The sequence below is a fragment of the Syngnathus leptorhynchus genome, chromosome 5 (assembly GCF_054491065.1).
Source record: "Syngnathus leptorhynchus isolate UIUO chromosome 5, UIUO_Slep, whole genome shotgun sequence".
Taxonomy (NCBI): Eukaryota; Metazoa; Chordata; class Actinopteri; order Syngnathiformes; family Syngnathidae; genus Syngnathus; species Syngnathus leptorhynchus.
In genome coordinates, this window is record NC_141199.1 from 4,151,095 (window position 1) to 4,171,880 (window position 20,786).

The window sequence follows — 20,786 nt, forward strand, 5'->3', positions numbered from 1 at the left end:
ATATTGCCGTTTTATGTGAACGTTCTTGTGTTTTTTATTGAGAAGATTATTTTGTTCAGAAATTGATCATAACGTTCAAGAGTTAAAGAAAACAAAAGCAAACTTAACTGATCCATCACTACATCACTGAAGCAATATGTATGATGGAAATGCATTAGATAAGGATACGAGTCAGAAAACCTTAAGATGCCCACACGAAGAAGTGGTTCAATTAATGAACCCCATGAACAAAGTTTGCCACTACACTGTCTCTGTTGCTATTGTATGCATGAAGTGGAAAATACACACAGTTTATTCAGTAGTTATCAACTTCATGTGTTGCATAGTTAAAACATTGGGAAAAAGATAGTGTAATTTTCGGACTGTAAGTTGCTCCGGAGTATAAGTCGCACCAGCCATAAAATGCACATTAAAGTGAAAAAAAAAACATATATGTCGCACCGGAGTATAAGTGGCGCTTTTGGGGCAAATTTATTTGTCAAAATCCAACACCAAAAACAGACATGAACCACCAACAACCTGCTAAACGATACGGTATGCTAACGTGACACATACACAAACGAGGAGCTGAGAACGGGCCTGACGTAACATTCAGAGTTATTCAAGTAAGTATGACATAAATAACACGTGTATCAAACCATCTGTGTCACTCCAATTCATTAAATCCATCGATCTTGCTTTATGTAAACAATGCCGCGTATGCGCCGCATATGCTGACGTCGAACCCGTTGTAAGTTGCATTTCTAATTATTCTACAGACCCATATAACGATATATAAAGTAGATTTCAAATAACTATCATATAACAACAACATTAGAAAACCATCTGTGTCACTCCAAATCATTAAATCCATCTATCAAATTCCTCTTTCTTTATGTCAACAACGCCGCGCGTGCGCTGCACAGATCTAGTATATAACTATATTGTAGCGTTAACAAAGTACCAGCAAAGACGTGGGTTTGGTAAACGGCTCTTTAGTTAACAAAACAAGAGTTCAACGAGCCAACAACTACTGAACTTCCAGCCACGGAGGTGAAAGAAAGCTCCGTAGAGTATGACCGGGCGTGCGTAAAAGCCATGTCTGAGCCCCATCCACCGTCCCTGGACAGCCACCCGGCCGAGCGCCGGCCCCCGACTTCCATCCACGTAGGGGAAAGAGAACTCCCGTCGAGAAGGACCAGGCGTGCGTAAAAGCCATAATAGTTTTTCAAACCTTCTGTGTCACTTCAAATCATTAAATCCTTCAAACTCTTCGTCCTCCGTGTCACTTCCAAACAAAGCCACTAATGATGCCGGTAGTACGTGGGTCCCTTCGTCATCTTCGTCATCTTCGTCATCCCGTGATCGAATCCTTGTAAACAACCGCCGCGCGGCACGGGTGACGTCACTTCCAGTTCAATTGAGAGTAATCCCTTGCTACATCCCGGTTCGTTTATCGCGGTTTCACTACATCACGGATTTTTGAATTTTGAAAATCTTTGAAAAAAATTACATATTAGTCGCTCCTGAATATAAGTCCCCCCCCCACCACCACCCAAACTAAGAAAAAAAACGTGACTTATAGTCCGAAAATTACTGTAGTGAGAAGTAGTTTCAGCACTGCTTCAAGATCTGTTTGGAATGCAATTACGTATGAATAGATAGGCAGTGCAGTCTTGAAGATTCCCCTCGGCACATTTTTAAACACTTGGATGACGACATCCAAGTGATTGCCTGAAGGTTGCTACAGCCCAGTTTTCATGACCCCAATGTGTTGATGATTGGCTGCGCTTTGCTCTTTGGGATGGTTCATTTCTGTGGGCAGAAGAAAACTGATAGAGATGTTTAGTGAGTTGACAACCTAATTGGTTTAGGTTATCTCTGCCAGTGAAACCACCGTTCATGCCAGTGGAATGCATGTTTCAGAGCCTGTTCTCATGAAAATCCTGCAGGATTGTGCACAAAACATAATTAACTCTTAATTTTAAGAAAACATGATTGCAAACCTGATCCAATTCTCAATAAATTAGTAAAAGAAAGAAAAGAAAATAACAAAAATAGAAATAATCTATTCCAGGGTTGAGTTAACGCCCCGCCACCCCCCCCAAAAAATAGGCACTGGTTATGTAAAATTTTAACATTCCTCACAGTTCAATTGGAACAATTCATTGTCACTTACCAGATTATTTTTGAGGGAGGATTACTCAAGGCTAGTTGAAACTGAATGCAGCTCAACCTTGCAGTGAGCCTGTTAACATGCACATTATCGGATGGAGTGATCAGATTATTTAACTGTTAACATGCACATTATTGAACGGAGTGTTCAGATTATTCAAGTACTCATGTGAACTGCATAACCGGAAATGCTTTTTTTGGAGAACAGTCCAAAATCTTTTATGAGGAATTACCGTATTTTCCGGACCAAAAGGCACACCGGATTTTAAGGCGCACCTTCAATTAACGGCCCATTTTAAAACTTTGTCCATATATAAAGCGCACCGGATTATAAGGCGCATAAAATAGAAGCTATACTGCAACAAACTGCGGTTGACTAGGGTTGCGATATGCATCCGCTAGCCAATAACCAATGGGCCCTCTGTAAACAATCGCGTTTCTCAAACTATCCTATAAAATGATCAGAACTGACTAAAGTTCGATCTAACACCTTGGTATCGCTTACCTATGTTTCCCTTTCATATCGATCCGTAAATTTACTCGAAACATTAACAGAGCAGCCTATTTTGAGATGAAATAGTATCGTGCGTATAACAGCTATCACTATAGCATTAGCCACCCGCAAACTCCCATGAGCCTCAGCTCGCAGACTCCCATGAGCCTCAGCAAAGTGTAAACAATCGCGTTTCTCAAACGAGGGCTTAAAAAATTATCAGAACTGACGAAGGTTCGATCTAACACCTTTTTACTTCTTACCTATGTTTCCCTTCCGTATCGATCCGTAAATGTACTCAAAACATTAACAGAGCAGCCTATTTTGACATGAAATACCATCGTGCGTATAGCAGCTATCACTATAGCATTAGCCACCCGCAAACTCCCATGAGCCTCAGCTCGCAGACTCCCATGAGCCTCAGCAAAGTGTAAACAATCGCGTTTCTCAAACGAGGGCTTAAAAAATGATCGGAACTGACTAAAGTTCGATCTAACACCTTGGTACTGTTTACCTATGTTTCCCTTCCATATCGATCCGTAAATTTACTCGAAACATTAACAGAGCAGCCTATTTTGACATAAAATAGCCTCACAGATACAACAGCTATTCAGTGACGCCCCCTGACCACGGTTGCCGTAATGCTGGTAAGTAATGCGACATTGTAATTTACTAGTTGTACCAAAACGTACTGAAAATTTTGGCAGAGCACTGTGCACTGTGTACAACCAGTATGGATCAACAAATTCATAAATTGATCCATATATAAGGCGTACCGGACTATAAGGCGCACTGTCGGCTTTTGAGAAAATTTTAGGTTTTTAGATGCGCCTTATAGTCCGGAAAATACGGTACTGTAGATAAATACACCTAGAAACCTATTTGTGCATGTATGCTAATTTATTATAATTATATATTATTTAGCTTTATTATATGATTATACAGGCGGCTCGGTGGGGCAGTGGGTAGCACGTCCGCCTCACAGTTAGGAGGGTGCGGGTTCGATTCCACCTCCGGCCCTCCCTGTGTGGAGTTTACATGTTCTCCCCGAGCCCGTGTGGGTTTTCTCCGGGCACTCCGGTTTCCTCCCAAAAACATGCTTGGTAGGCCGATTGAAGACTCTAAATTGTCCCTAGGTATGAGTGTGAGTGCGGATGGTTGTTCATCTCTGTGTGCCCTGCGATTGGCTGGCAACCGGTTCAGGGTGTTCCCCGCCTACTCCCCGATGACGGCTGGGATAGGCTCCAGCACGCCCGCGACCCCCGTGGGGACAAAGCGGTTCAGAAAATGAATGAAAAATATATAATTATACATTATAATTATAATGGTACTATTGCAATTGTTATTGAAATTGTAATTGAAATTGATGGAATGTTCCATGGTTCTAAGGTCATCTAAAGAGCCAGGTGAATTACATACTGGATATAGAGACCATAATATTGTGCTTGATGTCACGTGTGAAAATCTAAAGGTGTATTTTTCACAATTGAGTTTCAACTTGAAACATCAATTTGAACAGCACAAAAGTTAGGGGATTCTTCTTCAGTAAGGTACATGTATATTCTCTGTACCTGGAGTTGTCACCCAGAGGCCCAACAGTCATTACTAGATAATGAAAATTGCACACTGTCCTTAATCTGATCATCTTTATATAGCTGCTCCTCCTTTCATTTTGCCTCTGACCCATATAAACACATAGTCCCCACACAGTCGCATATACGTTCACTGTACAGTATAGTTATAGCACAATTTGTTGATTTATATGGATGAAGAGGGACACTTATTTGGTGAAAATTTGACCATGCTGAAAATTAATCTATTTGTTGACGTTGCATTGAGCCATGCCTCAATCAACTTTAACCTGCAGAGGGCAGCACAGGTCTAGTTATTCATCGTACAGTAGTCATGCAGACAGACGTGCAGGTTTAAATGTAGTTGGTTTTGTAGCATACAGGCTTTTAGCTTGAAGTATCCCCATGACAAAATTTGAGAGGGATTGCACATTTGGGACATCTTCTATTTTGTTCTCATTGTCCATCCAACCACAAATTTATTTTGCTGCCCAAATAACTACATCAGCGCGGCACGGTGGAACACTGGTTAGCACGTCCGCCTCGCAGTTCAGAGGAGAGTTCGAATCCACCTCCGGGCCTCCCTGTGTGAAGTTTGCATGTTCTCTCCGTGTCTGTGTGGGTTTTCTCTGGGCACTCCGGTTTCCTCCCACATCCCCAAAACATGCTTGGTGGGCCGATTGAGCACTCCAATTTGCCCATAGGTGTGAGTGCGAGTGCGGCTGTTTGTTCGTCTCTGTGTGCCCTGCGATTGGTTGGAAACCAGTTCAGGGTGTCCCTCACCTACTGCCCGATGATTTCTGGGATCGTCTCCAGCACACCCACAACCCCCGTGGGAACAAGCGGTACAGACAATTGATGGATAGATGGATGGATGAATGAATAACTACATCAGTTTGACAATTAATTTAGTTGAAGTCTGTGTTACACAGTCACAAGCACATTAGACAAATTTCCTTCCTTCTGCTCTTTCAGATGTTTTGGTCTGACGATGAAGCCAATCCCCGAAGCATCCCTCTTGGATACTGAAGTGACGCTCCAAACCTTCTGAGTCCAGACAATGGATTGGACTTTTGAGAGTCTGAAGATGTTCACGTTCTTTCTATTTTGTTCAGCTCAAGGTGGTTGAAATTTCTGCGGTATTGTAGGGTGACTTAATGGTCCTTACAATAAGATGAGTATTTGTAAGCCCAGTGAGAGTGTCGCCGATGAGGAGAAAAGTGACACCAGCATGAAAGTCTCTCTTCACAGTGCAGGAGACCACAATGGAAATGCTCTTCCAACTTCCTCATCTTCGTCGCCTTCCAGTTTGGGAGAATCTTCTCCAGACTCATTGTGCAGTCGGAGCAGCATCAGCAGTGGATATACTGTCAGTCCTCAAGACTATGACATGCTCGAAGTCACCCTGACAACGACTTTATTGACTGAAACAAAAGAAATTGAAGAGGATGACATTTCCAACTGTGTGCACGAGGACAAAAATATTTTCGACAAAAATAATGACAGTGCATTTACAAAAATACAAACAGCAAATGAGATGTCAGAATCAAATGACAACTCTTTATCAGTTTACCTTGATGCCAGTGCTGGTGAACATCAAGAAACCAGGATTGACAATGACAACCTTGCTCTGTCCCCACCTCTGATATCTGATACTGAGGACCATGGTAATAATTGTGACAACAGAAATAGAAAGAGACATGGCTCATCAACTCTGGACTCAGAAGAAACTGAAATACTTGTAGATGATGACTTTGCTGATCATGATGATGCTGCTGAAGATGAAGGTTTGTATTTTTCAATCAGCTCAGACTTTGGTGCACGGAGAACCAGCACAGCCCATACAAACTCACCCAATCCAAGCTTGTTTAGCAGAGTGCACTCTGGACTGATGCCTGAGCACCAGCTCAGTAACAATGAAACTATGAATGATCCGAGATCAGAGGTAGGCGTTGAAGAAGTACAGATTATGTGTCCCCTGACTTCGCTTGGCAAAACATCTGAGGACATTAATGGCACCACCCACAAATTGGCTGTTACTCCCTCTGCAGTCAGTCCTGTCCAAGAAGCCAAGGACAATGTCCGTTTACTAAATTGCACAGAAAAGTATGTGAAACTTGCCAGCAACCCAAGCAGACTAAAACTCAAATCAAACATTCCCTTGGCTGGAGCTTCCAAAATGTCAAATGTTGACGAAAATAGGCTATCCAAATTGAACTTTAAAAACATCAAGGCTAAAGTTCGATCACGACCCACACCGTCGCCACCAAAAATAACGGGCCAGGTATTGTGGTTTTGTTTTATCCACCTTATGTCTTATTCAATATTTCTTGTTCTGAACTTTTCCTCTTGATTTTTATAGAATAAGTCTGCATCAGCGATTGAAAGTAAGACTTCCCCTAGGAAGGAGGAAATGAAGACTTTTTATGGCGGTAAAAGGCAAAGACCATCTAGTGGTACTGTTAAAGTGGCTGATATTCTGAAACCCATCCGAGGACAGAAGAACACTAACAACAATACCAGCCATAAGACAGCAACCAGTGACTCAAAAAAGTCAAAAAGGCAGAGTTTGGCCTTCAGCGGAACACTTTCACACTGCGCCGGTGCCATGCACACAGAGGTGACTGAAGAGCAATGCACGATAACACCCAGAAAGCTAGTCCAGGAGCTTTCTGATAAAAATTTAGTAAATGTACAGTGTAAGAATCAGAGTTCCATACCTGGTGAAGTATGTGTGGAGGACTATTGGGAGGACGCTGGTGAGGCTCTTCTGACTCTGGCCAATTTGGATGAACCGAAAAATCCCTCCTGGGTAAGTGCCTTTTTAATAGTGTTTTCATCTGAGCTCATCACCTTCAGACTTGGGTTAAACTTGATGTTGTTTTTCATCAAATGAGTTCAAGGAAAAATATCTGTCCTTAGGGCTTATGGATTATGTGTATAGTCACTGTGAAATAGTTTTGTGTTGCCATCAGCTGGAATCTATTATTAGTGAGAACATGTGGAAATTGGGTGGGGTTGTTAGCTCCATGATGGGCCTGAGAATTTTGAAATTATCTTAAAAAACAGCCATTGTCACTCTGTATGAACTAGAGTTGTGGGTTGGATGAAAAACAAATGAAAGGCAACCAAAACTCAAAACTTAAAACTTCCAAATTGACATTGTTAAAAGAAAAGAGCACATGCATGTGAATGTGGTCTGTGACCTCTACACCAGTAGTCCCCAACCTTTTTAGCACCACGGACCAGGTTACTGTCAGAAAATATTTTCACGGACCGCTGTTTGATGATGTCATGATTTTTGCAAAGAAAACTTCTAAAAACAATTCTAGAAAATACAAAATCAAATGTCGAACGCGTCAATAAATCAAATAATCACCAATTGCACATTGTTTATGGACGTTTTCTTCGCAAAAATTGTCCATGTTTGAACTACAATCCCACTTCCGCAAAACAGACCAACCACAATCCTAAACGTAATCATACTGTCTTTTCAGCCAATCATATAGCAGAACAACGGAAGTGTGTTACCACATAAACACCACCATCCCAACTCAGCCTTCAATCCTTAGTTCCATGAGGGACTGTATGCCAGCAGTCCCCCAACCACCGGTACCGGTCCGTGGGTCATTTGGTATCGGGCCGCACAGAAATTTTATCGACGATCAATTAATTCAGGTCAAGACGCTCGTCCCGGTCATGTAACATGTTTCTGCAGTCGAGCCCGCAAAGCTACGGAGAAGATACTTAAGAGTGAGTTTTATTTTTATGCGGTTTTTATTATACATTTATTATTTATTTATATGAAGGCCGGTCCGTGAAAAGATTGTCTGACATGAAACCGGTCCGTGGCGCAAAAAAGGTTGGGAACCGCTGATGTATGTGAACACCACAGTATAATATAATAATAAACGTAAACCCACTGTGTATTCTATGCAAATTTACTCGCAACATCAACATCTTCATAACATCATGCCAACAACATAACATGAGTAATGTTGTGTTATGTACACATCACTGTAAAATAAAATAATGGTGTAAAATAATGCAAGTTATTTATTCTTTCTTGTGCGGCCTGGTACTAAATGATCCACGGACCGGTACTGGTCTGCGGCCCGGGGTTTGGGGACCACTGCTCTACACTTTCACATGAGCATGTGCTGCCCTTCAAGAACTCCGACATGCCTAAAACCTGCCCCAACAGGGTTGTGTCAACAAAGGGCGTGTTCAAAATGTATTGGCTGTAATGTATGCAAATACAAACCTATTCGAGTACATACATGAGAAAAATATATTTAGGACTCAAAGTACTCCATACAACAAGTCTTTTTTTATGCTTGTCTTTAATGATGATTGAAATGACATCAAATATCAATAATCTTTTACAAACCTCCTTAAAACTTGTTATAACAGCACTGTATTGTAAAATAGGAACGTCAAGAATTTTATGAAATGTAATTGGTCAAAAAATAAAAATAAAAACCACCCGCACTCGCCCACACCCGCATACACACACACACACACACACACACACACACACAAACACACACACACACACGCGCGCGCGCACGCACACAAAGACACACGCACGCACACACAACACATACACTTGCACGCACGCACACACACACACACACACACACACACACACACACACACACACACACCACAGTAAACTCACTCCAGATGTGCTGGTGTTGGTAGAGAGAGTCATGAGGGGGGTGCAACATGGAACGCTTGAGCTGAGACTAAAAGAAAAATTAGCCTGGTCAGAGCCTGGATGATTAACACAATGAGATTTTTGTATTCAATCCCTGCTTCCATGTTTTCGCCTCTTCTTTTTCCGCCTCCTTTACTCATTTTACAAATACACACACACACTTCCCTCACTCCTCCCCTCTGCTCCTTCCCTGCCTCCCTTCCCTCTTTTCTCATTCCTCATTTCTGACTGAGCAGGGAATGGCTAACACTATGGTCTCAGTGCACAGCTCTGAGCTAGGGCCCCTTGGTTGGAACTCTGTCACTAAGCATAAACTGTTCCTGCAGAAAGTCTCTAATTTGGGGCCCACTGTGAGGCAGCCAGGGAAAAGCATTAGAGTGGATAAGGGAGCAGTTCCACCTCCAGGACCAGAGGCCCCCAAGCTCCGACAAAGCCAGACTAATGGACCTATGTTGAAAGAAGTTGCTCAGAGTGCCTGGGATGGATCTCCAGGGAAAGTGAGACACGTTCAAAGTCAGAGCCATGGTGAGTCAAAGCTCTTACAGCAAACACCTTTAACTTTATGAAACCTGAAATCAGAAACACAACAGTATGCTAGTCATACAATACTTCCGAACTGTGTGTGTGTGCGTATGCATGTTTTTGCATGCATGCTTGCATGTGTATAATGGAACAAAATTCCAAGTTCCTCTCTGGAGCACGTTCAGAAAATGAACACTCTGACAGTGGAGCCGACAGTTAAAATACCTTCCACATACCACAAAAACCACACATCCATACATATTGTTTAGCAGCAAGTGTGATGGCTACACTTTTTAGACGTGACAAGCTGTGGACTGACGCTGACAGACAGCAGATATAGACCGAAACAGGTCTGGATACTTATAGTTTGTCTGAATTTGCGGCTAGCCATTTGATATCCTGTAGCTGTAGCGTTGTCTAAGTGAAGAGATTTCGTTGAAGTCGTTATCAGCATTTACAATATAACTAGTTGGTGTAGCTTATACTCAAGAGCGATTTATATGTGATTTTTTTCACAAATTTTCAAAATTCAAAAATCCGCGATGTAGTGAAACCGTGATAAACGAACCGCGATGTAGCAAGGGATTACTGTCATTTGAACTGCAAGTGACGTCGACAGTGCCGCGTGGCGGTTGTTTACATAACAGACAAAGGATTCGATCATGGGATGACGAAGATGATGAAGGGCCCCACGTACTACCGGCATCATTAGCGGCTTTGTTTGTAAGTGACACAGAGGACGAAAAGTTTGAAGGATTTAATGATTTGGAGTGACACAGCAGGTTTGAAAAACTATTATGCTTTTACGCACGCCCGGTCCTTCTCGACGGGAGCTCTCTTTCACCTCCGTGGATGGAAGTCGGGGGCCGGCGCTCGGCCGGGTGGCTGTCCGACGACGGTGGATGGGGGTCGGACATGGTTTTTACGGAAGCCCGGTCATACTCTACGGAGCTTTCTTTCACCTCTGTGGCTGGAAGTTCAGTAGTTGTTGGCTCGTTGAACTCTTGTTTTGTTAACTAAAGAGCTGTTTACCAAACCCACGGCTTTCCTGGTACTTTGTTAATGCTACAATATCGTTATATACTAGATCTGTGCAGCGCACGCGCGGCGTTGTTGACATAAGGAACGAGGAATTTGATCGATGGATTTAATGATTTGGAGTGACACAGATGGTTTGATAATCTTGTTATATAAACCCACGTCTTTCCTGGTAATTTGTTAACGCTACAACATAGTTATATACTAGATCTCTGCAGCGCACGCGCAATGTTGTTGACATAAAGAACGAGGAATTTGATCGATGGATTTAATGATTTGGAGTGACACAGATGGTTTGATAATATTGTTGTAATATGATAGTTATTTGAAATATACTTTATATATTGTTATATGGGTCTGTGAAAATGCGACTTACAACGGGTCCGACGTGAGCATATGCGGTGCATATGCGGCATTGTTTACAAAAAGCACAATCAATGGATTTAATGAATTGGAGTGACACAGATGGTTTGGTAAACATGTTATTTATGTAATACTTACTTGAATAACTCTGAATGTTACGTCAGGCCCGTTCTCAGCGCCTCATTTGTGTATATGTCACGTTAGCATACCGTATCATTTAGCCTGTTGTTGCTGGTTCATGTCTGTTTTTGGTGTTGGATTTTGACAAATAAATTTGCCCCAAAAGTGCCACTTATACTCCGGTGCGACTTATATATGTTTTTTTCACTTAATTGTGCATTTTATGGCTGGTGCAACTTTACTCCGGAGCGACTTATAGTCCGAAAATTACGGTAATTACAAATCTATTCTAAAGCAATCTTATGGTCACTGGGGTTAGTTTAATTTGCTATTTCAGCATTGCATCATATCCTAGATTACACTGTATATTAAGTGTGAAAAACAACATTAACAGCTTCATCTTTCAATGGCCAAATTAACTATATGGCTTCTAAAAATCACACAGTTTACTGTTCTACACGGTAGAGGTAGTTTAAGACAAAACAAACTGTAAAATACTGTCATTTACAAATCTTTATGCCAGTATATGGGCATGCCCTGTCAAATCTGTCCTTCCACATAGTTGATGGGATAGACTTACCTACTTTAATATTGCACCTGAAGTTTGCATACAGTTTTAATATATGCTACATGCACTAATCATAAGGTAAAGGAGAGCTATCATATTTCTTTTTCACCACAGTTTCATTCTGTATGCTAACATTCACATACACCTGTACACTGACCTCATGGCTTAGTTTTCAGTTCAGACCAATCACGCTCAATGCCTTATAATCTAGAGAAGACGTGGTCGCAAAAAGAGCCTGACCAAAAATGATGTGATTGAGTCAGCATTTACACCACATTTTATAAAAAGCAATTTTCTAATTAAATCTGCTTAATCTTCTGAAGTGCCATGAGTTCTTGACAGCCTCTGCTGTCATACTCAGACATACTTGTCTGCCTCGACTTAAAACACGTGCAGTAGGTGTGTCAGAAGGGAGGATTTGTGTAAATACGAATAAGTGTGCATTCTATGTTCCTATGGCTAGCTTCTGTAGCTATTGATCAGACCGCCAAGGTCCCCCATGCCAGGGACACCCAATCCTTTTGAACCCTCCTGGACTTTGCCTCCTGACTGTCCTGCAAACGCACGCCTTTGGATACCATCTGAATAATTAGAAAAAGTGGGCGGGGAGAGGGAGGTCTGAACGTCCATGCTTAAGCTGCTGCTCTTGCAACACTCTGTAAAGAAAGAAGTGATGGTACAATTTTTGGTTGATGTAAATCTCATCTGCAAAAACCTTTCACAGCCACAAAGTTCAAAGAATGTCGGTTTGATCAACTGCTGGAGATGGTTAGTTGTAGGCTAGGGTTACTCTTTTGTTACCATAGGTATATGGATATGTACATTCATGAAATTATTATATCCTCAAATCAACGATATAGGTTTTCCCTGCTCAACTCATTTTTACACTTGTCCTTGAATACAATGCTAAAACCAGCTGATGAAGAGCCTTATTTCATGCTAGCCAATAACAAACATTCGAGGGCAAAAACAAGCGAGACGTGCATGGGAAAGGTGAAAGATAAGAAGTTGCCTCCCCCAAGTTATCCTCCATTAAATTACTTGACTTGAAAAAAGAAAAAAGTGTGTCTAAACGAGAGCAAAGTGCTCTGCAGATCGAGCTTGCTTAGCTCTTATCATGACAAACCACGCCAGCGTAATAATGTGAATTATGTTCCACTACGTGACAATACAACGATCTTTTTACTGCATCAACCAACATTGTAAATTGAAAGTGGTGCTTTGTGGAGCCAGAAATAATTATTAAGCTTGGGTTTCTCTGCAGAATGTTACATGCATGCACGTACCGTATTTTTCGGACTAAAAGTCGCTCCGGAATACAAGTCGCATCAGCCATAAAATGCACAATATAGAGGAAAAAAACCTATATAAATTGCTCCGGAGTTTAAATCGCATTTTGCGGAAATTTATTTGACAAAGTCCAACACCAAAAACAGACATGAACCAACTACAACAGGCTAAAGATACGGTATGCTAACGTGACATAAACACAAACGAGAAACTAAGAACGGGCCTGATGTAACATTAACAGTTATTCAAATAACTATAACATAAATAACACGTTTATCAAACCATCTGTGTCACGCCAAATCATTAAAGCCATCGATCGAGTTCGTCCTCCTTTATGTAAACAAGTCCGACGTCAGCGGTGCGTTGCAGTTCAAATTTTTCCACAGGCCCATATAACAATATATAAACTATGTATGAAATAACAATAATATAAACAATTACAATTTTATCAAACCACTCCAAATCTTTAAATCCATCGGAATCTTCTTTTTGTGTCCTAGTAGTAGAGTGTCCGCCCTGAGACTGGAAGGTTGTGGGTTCAAACCCCGGCCGGGTCATACCAAAGACTATAAAAATGGAACCCATTGCCTCCCTGCTTGGCACTCAGCATTAAGGGTTGAAATTGGGGGGTTATATCACCAAATGATTCCAGAGCGCGGCACCGCTGCTGCTCACTGCTCCCCTCTCCCCCAGGGGATGGATCAAAATCACATGGGGATGGGTTAAATGCAGGGGACAAATTTCACCACACCCAGATGTGTGTGTGACGATGATCATTGGGACTTTTTTTGGGGACTTTAACTTAAAAAAAAAAAACACCCACACAGACACAGCTGTTGACGCCAGAAAGACTACATGCGCCGCTGACGTCAGACTAGATTTATCAAATAAATGTAATACGTATAAAGAACAATTTTAACAAACCATCCGTGACACTCTAAATCATTAAATCGATCGGAATATTTATCCTCTGTGCCAATTATTCCACAGATCTAGTATATAACTATATTGTAGCTTTACCAAAGTACCAGGCAAGACGTGGGTTTGGTAACCGGCTCTTTATTTCACAAATCAAGAGCTCAACATATGAGCCAACACACGCAAGCGCCCTGGGTCGCTCCTCTCGCCCCCCCCCCCCCACCGCTGCCTTCACGGCCTTGCTAGACAATCGGAAACTACTGAAGTCTAACAACATATACATTAAATCTCCTGACTCCGGAAGTCAGTGAATGGAACTCATTGTCAGTGAGGCTCCAATTATTCCACAGCCATAGTGCGCCCTCGTGCGGTTTAAAGTGAAAGTAACATGAAGTGATCAACTATACTAGAAAGTAATGTGTTAATGATCAACTGAAAATGTTCACTTATAAGTGTCCCGCCCCCGTCCGTCCCCCCCAAACTATGAAAAAAAAAGCGACTTATAGTCCGAAAGGAATGTTGGCTAATATAAGTCATTGGTCCCTTCCTTGCATTTCATGTGCCCTGCTAAAGACTGTAGTTTGGAGACGAGTTGTCCAGTTCTTAACAAAGATTTCTTCAGTAACACAATCCAGCTGCTTTCTCTGGGCTGACATTCATTAGTATTGAAATTGAATGAAGCCAGATGTTTCCTGCTGGCTTCAGTCATTTAATAGTGCTCTGGGTCTCCTGTTTGTGTGACTTAATGTGACTATGGTGAAAACATGTAAACAGTCTTTTTTTGTTTCTTTCTGTCCTTCCTTCTGTCTGTCTTGTCTGTGTGTCTGTCTGTATCCTCTGCCTGTCTTTCTTGCTTTCTTGTTTTTTGATGTCTTGTTTTCTTTCCTTCCTTCCTTCCTTCCTTCCTTCCTTCCTTCCTTCCTTCCTTCCTTCCTTCCTTCCTTCCTTCCTTCCTTCCTTCCTTCCTTCCTTCCTTCCTTCCTTCCTTCCTTCCTTCCTTCCTTCCTTCCTTCCTTCCTTCCTCCCTCCCTCCCTCCCTCCCTCCCTCCCTCCCTCCCTCCCTTCCTTCCTTCCTTCCTTCCTTCCCAAATCACCTATCGTAAATCCATATTTCAAATGCGCCTTCTGGTATTATCTGTGAAATGCCCCATTCTTTTTCCTTCTTGGGCTTAGGCTTTTCTGTTGTGTTGTCCTCACTGGCCGTTTTCTCCATTGTAAAAAAATTTGCTGTATGGGTGCCTGTGCAGGTTGTTCGTGAACCCAGCTTCATAAGATTTTTTTTTTTTTGCATTCTCCATTCTGCCCTTGTATTGTCAATAAAATTGAATAAGGTCCATATTTACCCATTTTCCTACTTTCACAATTTTCTGACCTTTCCTTTCCAGTATTGGTGTTGTTTCTCTTGTGGCCCCTTTCTTTCTTTCTCTCATATCTCCCTCCCTACTCTCTTGTTCGGGAGGTAGACAGCACACACTTAACTGCCACTCCTCCCCCATTAGCTTAGTGCGGAACCAATCAAAGTCAAAGTCAAAGTCCGCTTTATTGTCAATTTCTTCACATGCCAGGCACACAAAGAGATCGAAATTACGTTTCCCACCGTCCCACGGTGACTAGACACAGTACACAACACTCACATCAAATAGCGCAAAGAGTAAAAACGACAGACAAGAGCAACGAATAAGTAATAAGCAAATAACCCAAATAAATAAACAATAAATAAATAAATAGACAAATAAGAGCAGCAAAATGGAGCAAGCGCGCTGATAGCAGACAGCCAGATCATAGCGCAAAAGAACAGGACGTCATGTAGCAGAGGGTGGAGGGGGGAGGGAATTCAGGATCCGGACAGCTTGGAGCACGAAGCTGTCCCTGAGTCTGGTGGTGCGGGAGCGCAGGCATCTGTATCTCTTCCTAGAGGGCAGAAGTACAAACAAAGAGTGAGCGGGGTGACTCTCATCACACACAATCGCACCCGCTTTGCGGGTGAGACGGGAGGCGTAAACTTCCTTCAGGGAGGGGAGTGGAGCCCCGATGATTTTACTCGCAGTGGTCACTATGCGCTGCAGGGGCTTCATGTTGTACTCAGAGCAGCCACCACCTCACACAGCGATGCAACTGGAGAGGACGCTCTCAATAGTGCCACGGTAGAATGTGGTCATGACGGCGGGATGCACATGCAGTTTGAAGAGAAAAAAGTGTGCGAGTGAGAGCAGCTCATGAAACTCATGTTGCTGGCTCCAGACCTGTTTCATTCACTACCAAAACATCACTACCATATACAGCACACTAGAAGTGAAGCTTTGGCCTCTTCATTCACCATGTAGGGAGCCCGACTACTCCTGCTATTGTTATCATTAAAGTATGAATGTAGTTGTACTAAGTTCACTTTGTTTCCTTTGTCAATCACTTTTTGGTTCTTTTATCACAAACAAGGTATTTTAGATTGCATTACCTGACATGTTTCGGCATGAACTTCCGCCTTCATCAGAGTGTCACTGCTGTAGTTGTGACGCGTCTTTATCAGCTGATCGATGAATGAAGGCGTGACTCACCTGTCAGATTTGACAGATGAGTCACGCCCTCTGCTTCACCTCTCCAAAATGCTGCTCCAGGTGGTAGAGAGCATGTAGGCTCCCTCGTCTCTGTTGATGGTCCTCGGGCCTCGTTTACGGATCTCAATGGCCTCCCTGATCCAACGCTGATGTTTATTTTCTTCGGTGCGGATGACTCTGGCCTTTTCCCAGTCCATGATGTGGTTTTCTCTTTTACAGTGGTCGGTGATGGCTGACTTGTAGTGTTCATGTTCTGCTTGCTGTTTTATTGCTCTTGTTTGTCTTATTGCTGTTTCCTTCTCACACTCCTTTTTGTGTTCCATTTTCCTGGTGGTGAAATTCCTCCCTGTCTCCCCGATGTATGATTTATTGCATGATTTGCATGGTATCTCGTATATGGAGTTGCATTTATTTTCCGGGTTGATTCTGTCTTTTGGGTGGACCAGTATCTGACGGAGTGTTGTGTGTGGTTTGATGGATGTGTAGAGCAATAAAACAGCAAGCAGAACATGAACACTACAAGTCATCCATCACCGAAGTTCATGCCGAAACATGTCAGGTAATGCAACCTAAAATACCTTGTTTGTGATAAAAGAACCAAAAAGTGAAAGTATGAATGTGTTACGTGTGAATATGCTGTCCAAGTATAAACCAAATGTAAAGGTGCTTTTCAAATTTGTTCAGAGCTATTGGAAGTGAGTTAGCATCATAACCTCGAATAATAAACAATTCACACTTGCAGGTGTCTCCAAGCCCCGCACCACACCAGAGAAACCAACTTCCCCATCGACCTCTGGCTTTTCAAATTCCAATTCAAAAATGACATCTAGTCTCCAACCAACCTCAGTGGTGTGTGGGCGACCAGTTTTAAATGCTGCATCCAAGCTTCCTGTCAAAGGATTACCTTCGAGCCTTAATTTTTCAGTGCTGGGATGTAATGATAATAACGGACCTACAAGTAAAGGTAAGATTGTGATGCAGTTCTTCGCTTCCCAACCTATGTGTGCGTGCGTGCATGTGTTTTTGTGTGCCTGTGTTTGTGCTGACATCAACGCTCTTGTCTTCCTCTGTTGATGTCAAGGGGCACATCTGGTCAAGATAGAGAGAACACTAACACATGAGAGGGACTGTTTACCATTTTCAGGACAATAATGCACTATTTGCCAACACTAAGGGTTATTTCTTTAACAAGTGTACCGTAATTTTTGGAGTATAAGTCGCTCCGGAGTATTAGTCGCACCAGCCATTAAATGCACAATAAAGTAAAAATAAATAAATAAATTAAGTCGCACTTTTGGGGCTAATTTATTTGTCAAAATCCAACACCAAAACAGACATGAACCATGGTATGCTAACGTGACATCTTTAAATCCACGAAGGCCCGACGTACTACTGGCATCATTAGCGGCTTTGTTTGTAAGTGACACGGAGGACGAAGAGTTTGAAGGATTTAATTATTTGGAGTGACACAGAAGGTTTGAAAAACGATTATGGCTTTTACGCACGCCCGGTCCTTCTCGACGAGAGCTCTCTTTCACCTCCGTGGATGGAAGTCGGGGGCCGGTGCTTGGCCGGGTGGCTGTCCGGGGACGGTGGATGGGGCTCGGACATGGCTTTTACGCACGCCCGGTCATACTCTACGGAGATTTCTTTCACCTCCGTGGATGGAAGTCTGGGGCCGGCGCTCGGGCAGGTGGCTGTCCGGGGACGGTGGATGGTGCTCGGACATGGCTTTTACGCACGCCCGGTCCAATTCTATGGAGCTCTCTTCCACCTCCATGGCTGGAAGTTCAGTAGTTGTTGCCTTGTTTAACTCTTGTTTTGTTAAATAAAGAGCCGTTTACCAAACCCACGTCTTTGCTTGTACTTTGTTAACGCTTTAATATAGTTATATACTAGATCTGTGGAATAACAACGAGGCTGACGTCAGGGCCCATGCGCGGCGTTGTTGACAAAGGACAAGGAATTTGATCGATGGATTTAATGATTTGGAGTGACACAGATGGTTTGATAATATTGTTGTAATATGATAGTTATTTGAAATATACTCTACGTATCTTTGACTTTGTTATATGGGTCTGTGGAATAATTAGAAATGCAAATCATGACGAGTCCGACGGCGCGGGTACGCGGCATTGTTTCCATAAAGGACAATCGATGGATTTAATGAATTGGAGTGACACAGATGGTTTTATAAACGTGTTATTTATGTAATAGTTATTAGAATAACTCTGAATGTTACGTCAGGCCCGTTCTCAGCTCTTCATTTATGTTTATGTCACGTTAGCATACCTATTGTTTAGCCTGTTGTTGCTCGTTCATGTCTGTTCTTGGTGTTGGATTTTGACGAATAAATTTGCCCCAAAAGTGCGACTTATACTCCGGTGCGACTTATATATGTTTTTTTCACTTTATTGTGCATTTTATGGCTGGTGCGACTTATACTCCGAAGCGACTTATAGTCCGAAAATTACGGTATATCTTTTATACATGCCAAAGACAAAAATGAAAGATGGGGAAAAAAATTATTAATGATGAGGCAGCAGTCACAAAAGTGCCATTTGTCGGTATGAACCCATTTTTCTCAAGAGATTATGAGCATTTACTCATTTGTTTTGGCCCTGTTGGAGATAGTGGTCTTTAATACTAGGAATGTCAGCCCCGAGGACTGGAATGTCAAACTTGTTATGCAGAGGTTGGCGAGAACTCTACAATGAATAAATTCATATTTGTGGAAAAGCTTGATCTGGAAATTAAACAATGGCTTCATTCACCAAAACTTGGGAGCTCTTTGGAACATTATGTTTGTTAAAGAATTACTGGCAAACCAATTATTCTCTATCACTTTGATTATATTTTCTGAAGAATTATTGGTGGCACAAAATGTTGATTATTAATTAAAGACAAATGACCTCTGGAAGCACACATTTTCCAGGAACAAATCTTTTTTCTAAGCAGAAAGTCATTGCAAATGTTAAATTTAGCCAAATTCAATCAATCAATCAATCAAGTCAAGTTTATATAGCCCTAAATCACAAGCAGTCTCAAAGGGCTCTGTCCTCTGCATTTAACCCATCCCCATGTGATTTTGATCCATCCCCTGGGGGAGAGGGGAGCAGTGAGCAGCAGCGGCGCCGCGCTCGGGAATCATTTTTGGTGATCTAACCCCCCAATTCCAACCCTTAATGCTGAGTGCCAAGCAGGGAGGCAATGGGTTCCATTTTTATAGTCTTTGGTATGACCCGGCCGGGGTTTGAACCCACAACCTTCCAGTCTCAGGGCGGACACTCTACTACTAGGCCACTGAGCTGGTGGAAATTGCGAATGTAAATTAATCAAACCCATTTTCCCCATCTTGATTTAAATTTCCCTTCCTGAACCCTCAGTATGTATGTGAAAGTTTCCATTTAAAATATTCTATTGGTCCCAGCCATATTCATTTGTTGGTGGATCAATTTTAAATCATACCCTTGTAATGGCTTTCATGCTGACTACCAGCAGCACTTTCATAAAGTACACATCACTTATACTGGAAGAGACTGACATACTGCAAGAACAAACAATGTGTTTTCTCTGTAATTACATCTCTTCTTCAGATCTTTCTACACACTACCACAAACAACTTTCATTTTTGTGCTGTGCAAAGTATTTGTTGTAACATTAAGGGTTTAATAATTTAATAGTTTATTCAATATTCTGTCTCCTTCATGGGACATCTCCTTTAGTTAAGATGGTGTTCTGCGACATTTAACAACAAGCTGACAAGCATTTAAATAATCTCTCTCTTTTTTAGCTTCTCCCAACTTTTTATGTATCGGTACCAGGTCGGACGAGAGGGCCAGCAGAAGCAACCCTTCCATAGGCAGTCCAAGTGGGAAAAAAACCTGGGGTCTCAGTAGTTCCTGTGACTCTGTTACCTCTTTTAACAGCACTTGTGTAACTGCTGTTCCCAAGTCACCTTCAGTCAGAGGCAAAGCTCTTTCACCGCAGTCCCGAACAACAGCTACACGTAGGTAGATAAGCACAAGGTGACACATTTTGATGCTTAATAGACTATTCCATATACTGGACCAAAACCTCTGCTAAATGGTATTATTTATCATATGCACACCTTGAACTTTGAAGGGATGATCCAACCGTGATATTGTCTATTTTTCACTAACAAACTCAGTTTATTTACTTTATCAAAATGGAAACAACTATTTTCTATTTTATCCTTCTGATTTGGAGAAATAAATAAATGTAATGCCTTTAAAGATCCCCAATTTTAATGAGGAATATAGCCACGCCCTCCACCTTCACGTCTTGGAGGAGGCATCAATCAGAATTTGTCCATTCAAAATCCAGCGCTAATAATATTAAAATAACGGTCATCAAATAGACTCTCTACCTAGGGTCACTTCAACCTCTAAAAATTTGATCAAATGATTAGCCTTTCCATGGCTGACCTAATAGAGCACGATATGAGTAGCCCCCC

General features: G+C 42.0%; 1 protein-coding gene across 5 annotated transcripts in view; it reads left to right on the forward strand.

Annotated features, from left to right (window-relative positions):
• The window catches only part of LOC147056268 (uncharacterized), an 89,100-nt gene that overhangs the window by 21,684 nt on the left and 46,630 nt on the right, over positions 1-20,786 (forward strand). For 3 of the 5 annotated variants that reach the window (XM_085911721.1, XM_085911722.1, XM_085911719.1), the window contains 5 exons: positions 5,194-6,502; positions 6,581-7,030; positions 9,265-9,463; positions 17,052-17,273; positions 20,103-20,318. In XM_085911721.1, the coding sequence (XP_085767847.1) occupies positions 5,393-6,502; positions 6,581-7,030; positions 9,265-9,463; positions 17,052-17,273; positions 20,103-20,318 (2,197 nt within the window). In that variant the 5' untranslated portion in view covers positions 5,194-5,392. The remainder of the gene's footprint in view (positions 1-5,193; positions 6,503-6,580; positions 7,031-9,264; positions 9,464-17,051; positions 17,274-20,102; positions 20,319-20,786) is intronic. The other 2 variants (XM_085911723.1, XM_085911724.1) reach the window with 2 other exon arrangements.